Genomic DNA, 19,285 nt, shown 5'->3' with positions numbered 1-19,285 from the left:
AGTACTTACAGTAAAACTACCTGTGGCTGAAAAAGTGATCCCAATACTGACAGAGCTGTTTTAATTTAAAGGCTAGAATTGTTTTGGAATTACCATCTTGTTTGGATATAAGTGGCTCAACTCCTTCTCCCCCCGCCCCCTTTTTTTTTTTAAATTCCCCCAATGACACTTTTACAATTGTTGTTGAAAGGCGTAGTTTTGATTTGGGAGCAGGGGTTCTAAAATTAATAAAGTTAGAACTGATACTGTTTTCCTTCATATCTAAAAAGCTTTAACAGTTAAAACTGTTTTAAGCCAAAGTTGAAACTCTCTTTTATCTGTGGCCTATTCTCTTCTTAATTTTTATATTTGACACATACCCAAAATAGTTGTTACTGCTCTTTGTCAATTGCTCTTTTAGAACGCTGTTTCTTAATGTACAAAAAAAGGCCAAAATGTCAGGTTTATTTTTATGTCCTTGTCTTCCTTACGTGTATTTCTGTTTTGTATTTAGAATTGAGTTAATATGATAGCAGTTGTCTGATGTAGTAAGGGTGATTGATTTTTTTAGATTACAAATTGTTAAAACTATATTTAGCTTGGTTCTAGCCTACAATTTTTTATATTTCAAGTCAAATAGGTATATAAAATTTAAAATAATATACATTTTATAAAAGGAAGTAATTTAGGATTTTCTTTAATAGGTATACATTTTCTTTAGGTTTCTTAGTCATAGTCTTTATTTGTCTAATTAGTTCAAACATATGATTAATAGTAGTATTATGGAGGTTTGGTATATGGTCAGGCTCTTCCTTTAGCAGGTAGTTTATAGTTTCACTTTATGAAATGTGATAGTTGAAATAGTTTTATTGTAACTTAGAAGTTAGTTACTCCAGTGTCCATACTGGCCGAACAGCTGGAGCCAAAGGAGCAATTCATTTTAAACCTGTGCTAGAAAAAGATAATTTGTATGTTACAGTTTTGTGTCTGCAGGCACCATCATGACCTTGTTGTATATTCTTCACTCAGAACTTAAGGCATTGCCATTTCATTGTTGAATTTGACAGTTGAGAATGGTCTAAAGAAGCCTAGGAGGCTACTAAAAGGTAGTAGGTCATTTCCTGGCTTTATTTTGTGCTCAAATGTATTAAACTTTAGACTGAAGCTCTGATAAGGCAGCAGACTCTCAGTTTTTGCGATAAACCACATGCCGCTCCAGCTCTGGCCAATTCCATTATGAGACCCACAGAAGAATCTTTGAACCAATTCTTGATAGTCCAAAGTAGCTATGAAAAATCAGAAATGGTTATAGCTGGCTCTGACCCATAGAGGGAATAGTGTTGAAGAGCAGGAGCCCTGCTGTTCTGTGTTTTGGTTTTATGACTGTGAGCCATCTGACTTCTTTAAGCTAAAATGGAGATGTTAATATTACCTCTTTGAGTTCTGAGGAGTAAATAAAAGTTAGAGTTTTAAGTCTTACACTTAATAAATACTTGATAAAAGGATTTTTTCTGTTTTCACTCATTATTTTTAACATTATCATCTTGTGACTCAAAGCATCTTTTTTCTCTTAGTTCCAATTTTAATAGAGTGGAAGAAACAAGGATCTTGCCAACCACCTACTTTGTTATGTAATGTCATGCAACTATTTTTCTGGCCTCCTCTTGGTCTGAAAATGTCTGAAGTAACAATACTTTAGAACTCAAAGTCTGAGATTATACTCACTAAGGAACAACATTTTCTTTTTGTTTGAGGCAAACATAATAGTTGTTTAGTAATTCTGTATTGTTGTCTTTTTTGTCTCATGTGTAATATAAATTCTGTTAGGTCTGTCTGTGTCTCTTAGTACATTTTACTTAGAATGCTGTGTCTTTCCATGCCCTAACATACATCACTTAACAGCATCCTTCCCAAACCAGTCTTGAGACCGTTTTCTCAAGAGTGTGGATTGTGTAGTTTTGGTATTTAGATGTGATAGCTTCTGTTCTGTCTTTGCCTGTTAAAATAGTTCTCATATTTGGTCCTTTTTACTCTTTAAAGGGCTACAGGGGAAGAATTGAAAGTGAAGGCATATCTACCAACAGGCAAACAATTTTTGGTCACCAAAAATGGTAAGAGTTACATTGTGTATATCAGTAAATCATGCACAAAGAGTTATATTTAAAAAAATAAAACTTAATTTATGCTTGAAGCCATACTTACAGCTTCTCTCAGACAGAAACTTAAAAATTCGATGAAGTGCTGTGTTTTCTGTTGCTAGAGTATTTTTTCCTTATTTGGTTTTTACCCTCTTCCTTTTTGTTACTTCTTTTTGCCAAAAAGATCCACTTGTAAGGTGTGGAGGAAAAGGACCCTATCAGAGTTGGAATTTTAATGGCCTTTTTTAAAAGTTGACTTCATAGTCATAATTTTTTTAGCTGTTTGATTCTGATCTCCTTTAGACTTAAACATTTGTCATGAAAAATGAAATTGATACTACCTTTGACATCTAAAAGCTCCAAGCTAAAGATTTTATTATCCATTGTGTCTTTTAAAGATTGCCTTTAGGAACAAAATTGTTTTTTGAAACAAGTGGTTTCTTATTTATGAAAACAGCCTCAGAAGGTTGTTATAGTCCCTATCTAATCACAAAACAGCATATTGATTTTTGTTCTGGTTTATCTATTACAGCAAAGGAAAACATGTATAACATACCAGGTTTTTTTTTTCTTTCCTACAGCATATGTTTTATTAGAGTTGATCATTTATATCCTGCTTGTTTTTTAAAGAAATCAGGAGATGAATAGCAATTTCTCGACTCTAGATCATGTTTTTACCTTATAATTGTTCAGTTCTAGGTTTATGTGAATAAAAATAACTGTTCACACATATGCTATGTGAAAAACTTGGCTCCAATATTATAGAAGATAGTAAAATTTAGCAGTTACTGACTTTTACACTAGCTTATCCTTTATGAATTGCTGGAACTTAGGTATGAATTATGAAATACATATTGAAAGTTACTGCAGCATTACAAACTGAAAGTCACCTCTACCACCTCTGAGAATGCCAGGTGGTGCCTTCATGTTTTGAGAGTAAAGCCATTAAAATAAGGTATTATTATGCATTAGCCTGAAATTGTACAGTGTCATCTCTGGCTTTAGCCTGCTGTTCTTCACAGATCATCAGGGTAAAGAATACACAGAAACTTTCAAGTAGAGAGGCACTTGGATGGCTCAGTGAGTTAAGCATTGGACTCTTGATATTGGCTTAGGTCATGATCTCATAGTTTGTGGGATTGAGCCCCATGTCAGGTTCTGTGCTGACCGTGTGGATCCTGCCTGGGATTCTCTCTCTCCCTCTCTCTCTGCCCCTCCACCTCTTGTGCTCTCGCTCTCTCTCTCTCTATCCCTCCCTCCCTCTCTCCCTCCCTCCCTCTCCCCCTCTCCCTCCCTCCCTCTCTCCCTCTCCCCCTCTCCCCCTCTCCCCCTCCCCCCTCTCCCCCTCTCACCCTCTCCCCCTCTCCCTCTCCCCCTCCCCCTCTCCCTCTCCCCCTCCCCCTCTCCCTCTCCCTCTGTCAAAATAAGTAAATAAACAAAAAAAATTTTCAGTAGAAATTTTCTACCTGTGTTCTGACAGAGGTATTTAGGGAAAGATAAGTGTGATCATTATGTATTTGTGAGCTGAATATAACTCTTTAAACACTTACTTAAGCACTTATTAGAAATGAAATACAGTATTTCCTTAAAATGGAATAAATTTTCTCTTTTTTTCTAATGGATTCATAGGAAGCAGATTATGTGCTAGTAACTGTATTTGCCACTTGTTTAATAGTGCCATGCTACAAGCGGTGCAAACAGATGGAATATTCAGATGAATTGGAAGCTATCATTGAAGAAGATGATGGTGATGGGGGATGGGTAGATACTTACCATAACACAGGTAAGAGGAGAATAAAATACTGTATTTTAGTCTAAATTGTTTTAAACTCTTTTACAATCTTTTATAACAGCATTGATTTTAAAAAACAACAACAACAAAGGATACATAAGGCACAGTTGTCCCAATACACTTTTACCTGAAAAATAGCAGGAAGACAAATTGGAAAAAAAAAGAAAAAGTGCCTTTGGAGAATACCAAATTTCTATAGTACTGCTACTTCAGTAGCAATTTGAAAATATCCATATCATTTTCTTTATTTCTAAAGAAAGAAAGACAATTAGTATTGCTGAGTATGCATACTGCTTTGCTTTAGAGTTCCTTATTTACGTGTCATTCCATTGCTGTGTGACGAACTTTAGGACAGGAACTATGCTTATATTTATTGTACTCCAGAGACCCACATTTAAAATTATTTAATAATTATTTGTTCAGTGACAAACACTGTATACTCTGTGGAGGTAGAGATTCATTGCTGAATCCTCAGTATCTAACATAGTATCTGATACACAAGTTGATCAATAGATTTTTGTTAAAGAAATTGACTAAATTTAAGCCTTTCGTAAGTGTGTTTGCAGAAGTTGTAAATCTGAATATGATTTTTTATTCCAAGTCCTAAACACCGATTTTGCTACTGTATTTAACTGTGTAAACGTAGATTAGTATATGCTGCTATAGCTAACTACCATTTATGACAGGGACAGCAGCATATACTAATGTGCATTTATGTAGTTGTATGTAGTTACATAATATATAGTTACATGAATTAATTAATGTTAGTTAATAGTTAACAATTAATAGTTAATTTACACAGTTATATAAGTGCCATTTTTGGCTTAGTTTTAATGGAGAAAATGTGTTCTGAGTTTAAATCTAGGTACTAAAAATAAATTTTCTAAGTCCTAGAGAGTAGCAGCTGTATCAAAAGTAGTACTAGCACAGAGTTTCTCAGTCTTAGCAGTACTAACATTTTGGGCTGCGTGATTCTTTGTTGTAGCATTTCCTGTACATTGCAGAATGTTTAGCAGTATCTCTGGTACTAGATGCCCACTAGATGCCAGTAGTACTTACCCAATTGTGGTAATTAAGAATGCCTCCAGACAGTACCAAGTGTTCTGTGAAGGACATATTGCTGCCATCTGTTGAGACCCATACAGTAGTCAGAGGGCTAAGTAATCTGCACAGGAAAAAGTACCTTGTTAGGTCAGTTTTTCTCTACCCTTAAAAAGGGACACTGCCATGTGTTTCTTCATGGTGATAGAAGCATAGATTCAGTGCTTGGGCTTCTTCATTTGAAACCTGTTTCTTTTTCTTTCTTCCAGGATTTTATTTAAATTCAAGTTAGTCAACATATGGTGCAGTATTGGTTTCAGGAGTAGAATTTAATGATTCATCACTTAAAAAAAAAAAAAAAAAAAAAGAGGTTAGAGTGGGAGAGAGCCAAAGCATAAGAGACTCTTAAAAACTGAGAACAAACTGAGGGTTGATGGGGGTGGGAGGGAGGGGAGGGTGGGTAATGGGTATTGAGGAGGGCACCTTTTGGGATGAGCACTGGGTGTTGTATGGAAACCAATTTGGCGATAAATTTCATATATTGAAAAAAATATATATATATATAAAACAAAAATAATGATTCATCACTTAATATATAACACCCAGTGCTCATCCCAAGTGCTCTCCTTAGTGCCCATCACCCATCTAGTCCATCCCCTAACCCACCTCCCCTCCAGCAGCCCTCAGTTCTCTATAGTTAAGAGTCTCTTATGGTTTGCCTCCCTCTCTGTTTTTATCTTATTTTGCCTTGCCTTCCCCTGTGTTCATCTGTTTTATTTCTTAAATTCTACATAGGAGTGAAATCATATATTTGTCTTTCTCTGACTGACTTATTTCACTTAGCATAATACACTCTAGTTCCATCCATGTTGTTGTAAATGGCAAGATTTCATTCTTTTTGATGGCTGAATAATATTCTGAAACTTGTTTGTTTCTTAAAGTGTTGAGTGTTAATTAGTCAAGGCCTTAAGAAAATGTGGTTTGAAAACCTTTATTTTTTGACCTTTCCAAAATTGTTCAGCTGCTCTGCTTTAGTTTTCCTGTGTCTGGAAGACATGAGCAGGACCTCTATAGGCAATTGTTGACTAACCAAAGCCATTAGTTGTATCAGTATGTTTCTGATGTGAAGTAAATGAGCTATTCTGTTGTCTGGTTGTATTCTATTCCATAATCACTAGCTCAAAATTTGGTGCATATTTACAAAGGCATTCATTACAGAGGTAAGTAGGTATTAGTACGATTGGATTGATGAAAGTCTATTAAAGAAATTCAACAACTGAAAAAATGTTTGCCCTGCTGGAGAGATATCCTTAGAATTTTAGTTTAAACTCTATCCTGATCTGATTAAAACACTACTTCTGTTGGACTCAAAAGGCCATGTGCCCGGTTCCTTAGTTACCTCAGTTCTCTTTGCTTCATCCTTGCTTCTCATAGGTTTCTTTTATTTCTCTTAGCCCTTGTATTAGTCATGGTTCTCAGAGAAACAGAAACAATAGAATGTATATATAGATATAGATTAGATTATAGAGGTAGATACAGGTATAGATACATAGGTATACGTAGATTTATTTTGAGGAATTGGCTCACATGATTGTGGTAGCTAGCAAGATTGCAGTTTATAGGATGGACTGGCCAGCAGGCCGAAGACCCAGGTAAGGGTTGATTGCTTCCGCCTGAGTGTGAAGATAGTCTGAAAGCAGAATTCTTTCCTTCTGAGCACTTCAGTCTTTTCTTATAAGGCCTTCAACTGATTGGATGAGGCCCACCTACATTATGGGGAGTGATCTACTTTACTCAAAGTCTACTGATTTAAATGTTAGAGTCTACAAAAATCTAAAAACCACCTTCAGAGCTACATCTAGACTGGTGTTTGACCAGGCATCTGGACACAGTAACGTAGCCAAGGTGACATAAAATTAACCATCACAGTCTTTGAGAATGTTACCCTCATTAGAGTCATTTCAGCTTTTTTTTTTCTTTGTCAGTCCTACATTTAGAAGAGTCTAGTGGCATACTACTGCATTATTATATATAAATGAATTGAAGAGGTTTATTTTCTTTGTATCTATGTATCGGATTCAGGGAATCATTTTGTAATACCAATTCAGTATGTTAAGATTTGGATCTTAATGTTATGAAATAATCGTATCTATTATGTAATAATTTCTAAAAAAGGATGAAGTAAAAGCATTGTGCTAGAGCTGTGGATTGTGATATTTTCTATTAGTAAAAAGTGAGTTATTCTTTGGACATGTTGAACAGATGTATCAAAGTTTTAGAAGATTAAAAAGGGAGCAAAGCATATTTTGTATGTAGAGTTTTTTCTCTAGTGTATCTCGTCCTTCTTAAACTATCAAATTAGGGGGGCACCTGGGTGGCTCAGTTGGCTAAGTGTCCGACTTCAGCTCAGGTCATGATCTTGCGTATCATGAGTTCAAGCCCCGCATCGGGCTCTGTGCTGGCAGCTCAGAGCCTGGAGCCTGCTTCGGGTTGTGTCTCCCCCTCTCTCTGCCCCTCCCCTGCTCATGCTCTCTGTCTCTCAAAAAATGAATAAATGTTTAAAAAAAATTTTTTTAAATAAACTATCAAATTAGAAACATTGACATGGTCTCTCTCTCCCTGTCTTTCTGCCCCTCCCCCACTCATGTTCCCTCCCTGTCTCTCTCTCTCTTTCTCAAAATAAATAAAGAAGCTTTTAAAAAAGTGGTGGTGGGGACGCCTGGGTGGCTCAGTTGGTTAAGCAGCTGACTCTTGATTTCAGTTCAGGTCATGATCTCATGATTTGTGAGTTTGAGCCCTGCATCAGGCTCCACACTGACAAAATGAGGCCTGCTTGGGATTCTCTGTCTCTCCCTGTGTCTCTGCCCCTCCCATGCTTGTTCTCTAAATGAATAAATAAATAAACTTAAATAAACTGACATGTATTTTAAATGAGAATGTACTTAGCTGACTTGTGGTGCTGCCATCTGCTTAGTGCCACCTTCATTGAGACAAGTATGCGAGGTAGTTGCTTAATGGGGTGCAGTAGACAGAGCATTGAACTAAAAGGTAGCACATATGGATTCGAATCCCAGTTTCTTCACTGTGAGACTCAGCAAGTCTCATTCGTTTCTTTATAAGGAGAAATGATTACCTAATTACCTCAAAAGATAGTGTTTATAAGGATAAAATAACCTATGGAAACAGTAAAATAGAAAGGTCCATGTAAGTGTGGTATGGTATTACTACTTCTGGCTCTCCTAGATTTCTGAAACAAATAACATTAATATCTTCTTGAGAAAATTTTAATGCAGGTTTAAATGAAATATGAATATGAATCCTATAGTCTTCTAATGTGTTCAGTCTGAGAATGAATATATATTTGATAAAGACTCACACAGGGAAAGTAAATGAGGAATGGTAAATGAGTGATAGAATAATTCATGGTAAAATATCAAAATGGTATATTTTTTAATTTGAGAAGTGCTTTTGGCATTATTTATTCCTATTAGAGTTTATTTGTAAAAATACTGCTAACATTGCCTCCTTATTTCAGAGGAGTTGTGAGAATTTAGGTAATTTTAAGTGTTAATTTATATGTTGCTTGAATCTGGGAAATGGTAGATGTTTACACTTTAATCCAGGTATTTTTTTGAACTTTAAACAGGTATTGCAGGAGTAACTGAAGCAGTTAAGGAGATTACATTGGAGAGCAAGGTACTGGTTAATTAGTTACATTTCTAAATTCAGTGTTGTAATTATTTGCATATATATATATATTCTTATTCAAGCTTTTTAAAATTCGAGTTATTTTTTTCTCCTCTCACTTTTTTATACGACCATATCAAAACTACTCCTTCTCAGTGCTTATCTTCCTAAATCCGTGTATGATAAAAATTTTTTTTCAGATTGTAACTGGTAAAAACAACTAATTTTCACTAATTGGGAAGGCTACTATGCTAGTTTAAAAGAAATGTTTTTATTTTTAAGTATAAAATTTTCTGTGAATAGAAGTTTTTGAAGAGGTTTATGTACTTAGTGATTAGTAGCTACTAATTTCAAATTTTGTAGTTTAAACATTGTCTTAAGTAATTTACTCATTCCCTCTGTAATCTCTTAATTTATAGTTGTTTTCAGTGGAAGTTTTTGTTTTTGAAAATTTAAAGGTAAATTTTAACATCATCCAGAATGGATTTTGACTGAGTGGGAGCTAAATCAGTTGAGTTTTATTGTATGGTTTATTGTGGGGAGAGGGGATAAAAATCTGTAATGGGGTGGAATTTTTCTGCTTGAAAATTTTCAGTTAATTCAAGCTAACTTTATTATAGAAGCTTTTCATTTCTAAAGAGAGGATGATTGCAGCTGTCTTCATATTTTTATATTTGAAATAATATGAAAAATACAAAATGCCTTTATTCTTTTCTTTATTATTTTGTTAATAGATCTCTTAGAGAGCAGAATGTTTGGACAGAATAATTGCATTTCTTTTGTCCTTAGGAAACACTTGATACAACATTTGCTACAAGTTTAAGATACTCTTTTTTGTGTGTTTTTATCATTTAGATCTTTTGGGATTCATAACTGAGTCTTAACAGGAAGGGTTAGAAACTAAAACAAGTTTTCTTTTTGTTTTGTTTTGTTTTTTTAATGTACAGTTTTATGCTTGCTAGGGATTAAGGTTCAGTTCATTGGCCTGAAAATTCAGCCTTTTGAAATTCTGTTTTTTTGGAGAGTTTGAATGACTGAAAAACCCCAAAATGGCTTTGGCTACTTTAGAAAATCTTGTTTACTCTGGCTGTTAATTATGTATCCTTCAGCCTTTGGGAATGATAAATGGCAGTGTAGTATGGGGTAGCATTTTATGATAGGTTGATGATAATTCTTGAAAAAATTTTTTATAAATGCAGTAGTGGTTAATATGGTACTTGATATCCCATCTAACATCCTTATGTCCTACTAAAGTGTAAATACTTAGAATAATGGACAACTGGAATATATCTTTCCTGTCATTTCCTATGTAATATAGAATTTATATTATTTTTCATAATTTAATGCTTAGAATATTTGTTGTCCAGACCCAAATATTAATCTTTCTTGTTGATTTCTACTGTATTCTGTTTCAAGTATGATCACCATGACATCAACATGATTAAAATTTCTCTTAACAATCACTTTGTCAGATATTGGCTCTTCTAATAATTACCCAGATATTATCTTTCTTCGCTGGTTTCACATTTTGAGTGTAGTAATGATACATACAATTTAAGCTTCTAGTGGTAAATAAAATCTTCCCTAAGTAAAATTACGAATTAGGTGAAACTAGATAGCCAGGATTTTTTTTTTTTTTTTACTTTACTACATTGACTTCACTTTTTTAGAATATTGATTTTGTGAAATAATTCTATATTAGGCTTGTCTTTGGTTAGCATTATTCTTTTATTCTAGTGCAAATATAGGTTAAAAATTGAACTGAAATCTTACATATTATAGTAACTGTAGAGTCTGATAATTTTACTTAATTCAACTGAAGATATTGTTAACAATTAGAACATAATGTTTGATTTCTAATAAGTTTAACTTATAAATGTATTGTGATTTATAAAATATGCCTTTTTTTTCTTTTAAATTATGTGTGTAAGTTATAACTATGAACCAGTTTCCTAATACTAATGAATTGGTTAAATAAAAATACAGTTTTTTGGAAGTGCAACTGACAACTATTTTTAAATGGAGAGCTTAGGTGATTCTTGGTACTTCTATAATACTTTTATATTTTTCAGTCACAGCACTTAGCATATCATTTTTAATATTTGGCTTATGGGTTTGTCATCTCCAGTAGAGTAGGAGTTTCTTGAGGATAAGAACTGTCTTTACCACTCTCATTTTCACGGTGGTTTGCACTGTGCTGATGCATGAGTGCTCAGTGTGTGAACTAATGGACATACTTAAGTGACTTTAAATATACTTATTTTCAAAGGACAGTATAAAACTTCAAGATTGCTCAGCAATATGTGAGGAGGAAGAAGAGGAAGATGAAGGAGAAGCTGCAGATATGGAAGGTATTTGTGTTCTAGATTTGCTTTAATCACACTAGAATATGGATTTTGGAGTATTTGTAGTTGAGGCGGACAAGAATTCTACTCCATTGTGTTCTAGATTTTAACATTTAACAGCCTACAGAGGCTTTTATTTAAACTTAAGTAGTGCAGAACTTACCTTATCTTGGACTCTTCTACTTTACCTAAGGCATAGCCTTGATAGCATTATTTCTAGTGGGATACATCTTAGTCATAAATCTTTAACACTGGGGACAGCTCTAATTCTTTTTTTTTTTTTCTTTAATGTTTATTTCTGAGAGAGAGAGAGAGAGAGAGCCTACACATGTGGGCACATGCTTGAACAGGGGAGGGGCAGAGAGAGAGGGAGACAGAGAATCCCAAGCAGGCTCCATGCTGTCAGCGCAGAGCTGGATGCAGGGGTCAAACTCACAGACCAAGAGATCATGACCTGAGCCAAAATCAAGAGCTGGACACTTAACCCACTAAGCCACCCAGGTGCCTGCTTAAAAGCTAATTCTTGAAAACTATTTCAGAGCAGAGCAAAGTGTGCTCTTGTATTATGCATTTACTTTTCTTCTTTTGACCAAATACATAGAATTTATGGTGAGATAGAAATGTTCTGTAGCACGCAGAAGTGGAAGATGGTGCCAAGGAGAGTCGAGGCGCTGTTAATAGCAAGTGGTGTTTGCTCATGAGGAGATGACGCGTAGCTGAACTGCCAGCATAGTCTTGACTCAAAGTACTTTTCTGTTTTGTTTTCTAAATTACTTTTGAGTCTTCATGAAACCTAGCTGTATATCTGTTACTGAATTCTAGTGAGAGTTTTGTCCTTATTCTTGTGGCAAACACCCATTCTTGGAAGAAATCTGTATGAGTTACTTGTAACCAGAATTGCTCACAGCAGCCTCACATACCAACCATCCCAGTGATCGACTTCTGTATTTAAACCTCCAGTCCAGATCTCCTGAACTTCAGAGGTACTTGTGTAGTTTCCTTTGTACCTGGATGTCTCATAATTGTCAGAACCACCTTCTTGCACAAATACTTTTGTGCATTCCATCTGTCTGAATGGTGTACAGTTATCCAGGCTGGGGTAGAGGGTAGGAAGAATATAGTGAAGAAAGCACTGTTTTTAGAGTACAAGTTGTGGGACTGCCTTAAATATCTGACCGACAGCCTTTTAGTGTGTTTGTGACATTTCCCTTGGATAGAGCTGAAGAAAAAATTGCTGTGTGTGGAATTTTGCTTAAAAAACTGTGTTGATGGTATAGGAGGTAATATAATAATATAACAGGCAGTTTTCATTAGTCAGCAAATATTTATTGGGCAATATAGTATCTATGTAGCAGGCACTGTTCTTGGTGCTAGAGATAAAGCAGTAGACATCTTACGGAGCTTATATTCTAGTTATGGGAGACAAAAAAAAAACAATAGATAAGCAATATACTTTATTAGGTGGTTATAAGTATTAGCAAAATAAAGGAGGGGGAGGGGACAGAGAGTCTTGGGGAGGGATGAGTACTATTTAAAATAGGTTGATCAAGAAATTCATTGAGAACATGAATTTTAAGTAAAAGCCTGGCAGGAGGTGAGTGAGCAAGCTATTTGGATATCTGAGGCCCTGAGGAAGGAGCTTGTGTGGCTTATATAAAATACTGTGAGCAGGGGCACCTAGCTGGCTCGGTCGGTAGGGCATGTGACTCTTGATCTCGAGGTCATAAGTTCAAGCCCCACATTGGGTATAGAACTTACTTTAAAAAAAAAAAATCCTGTGTCCAGAGATGAGCGAGGGCAGAGAAGTAAGGCATGGAGTCAATGAGGTATCCTTGGGACCAGATCATGTAGGGCCCTGGCTTTAACTCAGTGAGATGAGAAGCCATTGGAAGGTTTTTGTAACTAGAAGAGCAACTTAGAATAAGATTTACTATTTTAACAGAATCACTGTAATTGTTGTATTGAGAACAGGCTGAAGGGGATTAGGGACAACAGGATACTGTTTGGATAATCTAGGCAAGAAATGATAAGAGCTTGGGCTCGAGTGGCAACACTGACAGTGATGAGAAATAGACTTCTGGACATATTTTGAGGGTAGGGTCGAAGGGATTTGCTGCTGAGTGGGAAGTGGCACGGGAGAGACAGAGTAGCCAAAGATTTTTGGTGTGAGTGTCTGGCAAGGTGTCTTGAACTGAGATGAGGAAAATTGTAGGACCAAATAGCTTTGGAGGGGGAGTTTAGGAGTTCAGTTTTAGATGTGTGCTGTTTGCCATGTACATTAGTCATTCCATTGGAGCCATAAGTAAAGAGTTAGATATTGTGAGCAGGGGTAAATTTGGGGATCAGTAGCATTTAAAGCCATTCAGACTGGATGAAATCATCAAGGGAGTAAGGGTAGATAGAGAAAAGACAAAGTCCAAAAACTGAGCCCTTGGTTACTATAGAGTTTTTTTAAAAGAAAAGAAAGAAAAAAAGGAAATAAAGTTGAGATGAAGAAGAACCAAGCATAGAAGTTAGTAAAGGAGAAGCCACTGAGATGAGAGGCAAAGCCAAGGAAAGTGTTCAGGAAGGTGGGAATAAATCATCCAGATGGTCTTAGAAGGTCAGTTAAGATGAAACCTGGGAATTTACCCCTGGATTCAGCAAAGAGGAAGTCACTGATGATTTTAATAAGCACACTTTATGCAATTATATAAACAGCCTTATGTTATACAGTGGAGTCACTGAGGGTTCTACAGTATCATGCCATTTGGTATTGCTAATAGACAGTAGCGTGGACCAAGCCTTGCCATGCTGATGTTCTCTGGCTTTGTCAGGTATAGTGCTGCTTTGGAAGTGTGGAATTAGCCCACTCATACCTATTCAGTATCTTCAGTTAAAAACAAAAGCAGGGGTGCCTGGGTGGCTCAGTCGGTTAAGTGTTCGACTCTTGGTTTCGGCTCAGGTCTCGATCTCATGGTTTCGTGAGTTTAAGCCCTGTGTCAGGCTCTGTGCTGACAGTGCAGAGCCTGTCTCCTGCTCATGCTGTCTCTGTGTCTCTCAAAATAAAAAAGTCAATAAATAAGTAAATAAAGTAAAAACAAAAGCAAAAACCCAGGTTTTGAATGATACTCTGAAGTAATATATGTTATTTGGTTTAAGAAATCTTGTACTTGATTAATCTTTTGTTGCTTTTTATAACAGAATATGAAGAGAGTGGATTGTTGGAAACAGATGAGGTTTGTAAATTGAGTTTTTAGTTAACTTTTACTGAATAAACTTGCTGATTAATATTTCTAATAGTATCTTGATCTTTCCAGTAACCTTTTATTTATATGTTTACATTGGTTATAGCGTATAACATTTTAGCTTTGACTTTTAAGTTCTATTTGTTTTTGGAAAAAAATACAAGGTGGGAAAATTACCTTTTATAAATTGTTACATTCGTACTAATTTTAACGGCTATAAATTTTTCTCCATTATTGCTAGGCTACCCTAGACACAAGGAAAATGGTAGAAGCTTGTAAAGCTAAAACTGATGCTGGAGGTGAAGATGCTATTTTGCAAACGCGAACTTACGACCTTTATATCACTTATGATAAATATTACCAGACACCACGGCTATGGTTGTTCGGCTATGATGAGGTACAAACAGAAAATATATTTATAATTTTTGGATTTACTTCCTTTGTCATTAGGTCCATGTGTATATACTGTGACCTTTTAAATTTTAGAAATCATTTGTTTTATAATTTCATGATTAATACTGAACTTGATTCTTATTTTAAAGAAACTATGAATTATTCAGTGTGACAATAACACTACTAAGAATTAAACAGAAATAATCTGCTACATATTTATTGCTTTGTTCTTGAGGTTATTCATTCATAATGTAAGAGAAATTGAACTTAGTTTCTTGTATTAAATTTTGGGGGTATTACATTTGTTGCGTACATAAGACATTTACAAAATGATCATGTTGCGTGTGTTTTTTTTCCTTAAGACGGAAAACCTTTTTTTTTTTTTTAACTTGTTTACGTAATTGAATTAAGGGATAACTGAAATAAAATCAACTTGTTTTAACATGTATGTCATTCTTATGACTATAAATGGGAAAATAAAAAAGTAAAACAAAATAGGCCCCAAAGATGAATTAAAAAGTTATAAAATTGTTTCGACAGCTATGAACTTACTTTTTTGTGGAATCTTTACTGCAGCTGAAGTTATATAACCTTGGTGTACAGACTCCTTCCTCCTTTCCCTAGTATAAATAAATTGTAATTTCTTCCCCAAAGAGTCTGGTGATTCTAAATAGTCTGTAATAGTGTATTGCAGGTGATATGGGAGGGAGGGATATATCTATTTTAAACATTGAAGTTTAGGCCTGAAATTTTTTAAGTGTTTTTTCTTTGTTTGTTTTTGTTTTTGTTTTTTGAGAGAGAGCGCAAGCAGGGGGTGGAAAGAGGATCTGAAACAGGCTCTGTGCTGACAGCCGCCAGCCCAATGTGGGGCTTGAACTTCTGAACCACGCAAGATCATGACCTGAGCCAAAGTTGGATGCTCAATTGACTGAGCCACCCAGGTGCCCCAGGCTTGAAAGATTTTAAACAGTGATTTCAAAACATTTTTTATCATTTCAGCAAAGGCAGCCTTTAACAGTTGAACACATGTATGAAGACATCAGTCAAGATCATGTGAAGAAAACAGTGACCATTGAAAATCACCCTCATCTCCCACCTCCTCCTATGTGTTCAGTTCACCCGTGCAGGTGTGTGTGTGTGTGTGTGTGTGTGTGTGTGTGTGTGTGTGTGTGTTTGTATTGTGTGTCCATAAGGATTTATTACTTGAGAGTCTGTAAACAAAGTGTCCTAACAGAAAAGTTTAATAAGCAAGTAAAATTCTCTTTTGTCTTTTTTAGAAAGGTTCTTGTGCTTAAATATGTAAGAACAAAGGAAAAAGACCAATTTATTTTAAGTTTAATTAATAAGACTATTTTTTGTTCTCTTTGTGTGTTTAGCTATAGTGTAGTATAGATCTTTGTGGTTTTACTGTTTTCAGCTCCAAGAATAGTTTAGAAGATGCTTTTTAGATTAAAAAGTACTCATCATTTAGACATGGTTTGCCCTATTGTGACAAATCTTGCTATGAATGTGGAGTATAAAGTTATCCTTTTGTTTTTTATTTATCTCCTTTTATTGGTTAGTGAAGGAAGATGTATTCAGAGTTTCTATTTTCCTTTAGTCTCCAGTTAAGAGATATTCAGCCCTACTGTTTGGGATTTTCTTTGCATCATTGTGTTTTCTTAGGGCCAAGTAAGTGAAGCGGGCTCTATATGCACAATTTACTCTGTTATTTCTAATGGGTAACTCTTACAAATCACTGAGAAATTCTGGTAACAATATTTTTTGGATGAAAACGTGGGTATTCCATTGACTAATTAGATGCAACATTCTAGTTTTTAAAAATTCTTAGTATTTTCTTCTTATTTTTTGCAACCTCTTTGTCCTCATACTTTATCCAATAGAAAGCCTAGTTCATTTTTCCAGTTTATTTATGTCAAGAGTTGTTAATATTGCTAACTGAAAAGTAATTCAAGAGTCATTAGTTTTAGTTTTGAATTATCTGAAAGGTTTTCATTTTATTTTGTTGCCTTCTCTGATGGTTTGAGGTTTTAGGATGGTGCTTATCAAACTGAGGCATGTCTCTTTCTTAGCTGTGTTAGGGAAAAGAGATAAGTAATTTAACTGGTAATTAATGTTAAACGTTTTAATAAATGGCTGTATTATACAATGTAATGTAAGTAGCAAAAAGTTGGGGGCCTATAAGGTAAGATTTCAAGTACATTTTAGGCCTGGCCATGGGCCACCTCAGATTATGTTTTTGGATTCTCAGGACTCTGAGAATCTTTTTTTTTTTTTTTTTTTTTAAACTGTATTTTATTTTTATTTTGAGAGAGAGTGAGCAGGGGCTTATTCTCAGCTAAATATTTGAGCAGCTGAAATCCCAGCATTGTAAATATGTCTTTGTTTTTTTTTGTTTTTTTTTTTTTTTTGATTAGCTGTTACCATGTAGGTTTTTTGAATTTGCCTGGTATAATTCTTGTTTCTTAGAGCACACAGCCCTTGCTCTGCAATTATACCCTGGCATGGTTTCCCTTTTCTCTAGTTTTCTGCTGCACTATCCCCCAAACTCCTTCAGCCCGCATTGTAGGATAGCTAACTAGTGCCATTGTGTTTGTGACTACCATAGCTTTTAAAATTTAGCCTGAGCTCCAGTAAAATATTCTACATGACTCAACAATCTGATTTGTTTGGGAAGAGGAAGGAGAATATTTTATAATATAACTATTACGTTAAAATTAATTCACTGACACTAATAAGGTAGATTCCTTGCTTTTCCTATTTTGATCTAATCTATGCTGATAAGATTTATTTATTCTTTTGCTTTTAGGCATGCTGAGGTGATGAAGAAAATCATTGAGACTGTTGCAGAAGGAGGGGGAGAACTTGGTGTTCATATGTATCCTTACCTGTGTATGTCATTAGTGGCACATTGGCTCCTAGGATTGTTTTCCTCTTTGGGACATGTAGTATAATGTTAATGACACAGTACCTATAACTTGTTTTAGCCCCTCATATCTGGAAGTCTTAATGGGAGTCTTTATTTAGAAAATGCCATATTGTGATAGTTATGCTTTGTCCAGATGATGAGCACATGTTCCTTTGTGCTCCCATCAGCCCTGCCTTATGACAGAACCTCGGTCAGTGTATTTGTCTAGGTAGCAGCTTGCTAGTTGCTTTTGTTTGTGGAAGAGGCAATGGCTAAGAGTATGTCAATATAGAACCATTGCTCTTAATGGAAAAAAACGGGCAAAAAGAAGAGTAACCTACTAATTTAGAGGATAACACATGAGTATCTTTTCCCTAAGTGTATTTCCAGTTTAACTATTATTAAAAAATGTGCTTCCCATCAGGTAAAAGTAAAGTTAGGTTGTGTCATTCTGAGGTCTCTGAAACAGAATTCAGCTTAATAGGTTAATAAAAAGTAAAGCACACGAAGTATATTTCATATATTCTTAAAATATAGTATCTTTTTTATTTTAAGAGCACCCTTCTTATATCTTACTATGGTTTTCCTACTTCTGGGGTTGACAAGAATAAACTAAACTGCTGGATCCTGAAATACATGTACCCATAGCATGGATTTGGCAAAAGCAGCCAAAGTCAATAATGTAGATGCCAAATAGTTTACATAAGTTTGGTGCTAGATTGATATAACACTTGGTTCTTGCCACTCAGTGTTAGATGTAGACTGTGAGGGGTCACCCCTGTCTTAGAACTGTAAAGGACCTAAAAATTGCTAATAAAGTGTGTCCCTCAGAAGAACACTGGGCTTATTTGACACTGAAACAAACCTGGAACCCTCGGACCAAGCCAGTCTGATTCCTGAAACCCTATTGCACATAACTTGAGCATTCATCTCTGTGTTGGAGACTGGGTAGCGACTTGTAAGACTGTGTTTAATAATTGAGTCATCAGTTCCCCCAATAAAAATTAAGGTCTTAATATTTTCAGGTGCAGTGGAACATAGAAAAAAAATTCAGGATTTTATTAAACACAGTCTAGTGTAGCAGATTGTATGGCAAGTACATACACTAACTACAATCAATCCTTATGGAGGGTTTCCACTTAATTATTTTTTTCTCTTTTGCTTCAGTGCTTTTATATTTTTTACCCTATGTTATTTTCTAACAAACTAATAGGCAGTAAAGGAACCATTTCCCACTCATTTAAACATGAACAACCTTGTTCTCACTTTTATATAAAAAAAAAAAAAATGGGCTCATGCAAACTCATACTTATTAGGAAGTTTCACATTTTAATACTAAATGGGAGTAGGTCAAGCAGTCTTCAAGTTACAGAGAACCTCATGTTGAATAGACACAAACTTCCATGAATTATTTTTTAATATACTTAAGATTTTGTCTTATGTATTTTTTCTGAGAAATTGTTTAATAAGGATAATTACAATGTTAGCTTAAATCCTAGTACTATTTACCAAACAATTTTCCTTAGCTAAAGACCTTTAGGTATCTTCTAATTTTCTTGAAGTTCGTACAAGCTGTCATTCCAACAATAGAATATGACTACACAAGACACTTCACAATGTAACGAAGAGAGCATAGAATTTATCCTAATTACTGGTTCTGATTTTTAAAGAATTAACCCATAGATGTGACATTGACCATATACACCAATATGTACAATTTCTCTAATAAAAGGACTTACATGTTTATGCATTAAATAAAAAAAGTTCCACTACCA

The 19,285-nt window shown here is 35.0% G+C and overlaps 1 protein-coding gene across 1 annotated transcript in view; it reads left to right on the top strand.

Annotated features, from left to right (window-relative positions):
• ATG3 (autophagy related 3) overlaps positions 1–19,285 on the top strand; it is a 26,906-nt gene extending 7,621 nt beyond the window's left edge. Inside the window, exons 4-12 of the mRNA XM_060640009.3 lie at positions 2,020–2,090; positions 3,793–3,900; positions 8,597–8,646; positions 10,907–10,988; positions 14,166–14,200; positions 14,451–14,606; positions 15,602–15,729; positions 17,412–17,480; positions 19,051–19,285. Of these exons, the coding sequence (XP_060495992.1) occupies positions 2,020–2,090; positions 3,793–3,900; positions 8,597–8,646; positions 10,907–10,988; positions 14,166–14,200; positions 14,451–14,606; positions 15,602–15,729; positions 17,412–17,480; positions 19,051–19,132 (781 nt within the window). The 3' untranslated portion in view covers positions 19,133–19,285. The remainder of the gene's footprint in view (positions 1–2,019; positions 2,091–3,792; positions 3,901–8,596; positions 8,647–10,906; positions 10,989–14,165; positions 14,201–14,450; positions 14,607–15,601; positions 15,730–17,411; positions 17,481–19,050) is intronic.

Source organism: Panthera onca, chromosome C2, assembly GCF_046562875.1.
Source record: "Panthera onca isolate mPanOnc1 chromosome C2, mPanOnc1 haplotype 2, whole genome shotgun sequence".
Taxonomy (NCBI): Eukaryota; Metazoa; Chordata; class Mammalia; order Carnivora; family Felidae; genus Panthera; species Panthera onca.
This window is presented reverse-complemented; position numbering and strand designations above follow the sequence as displayed.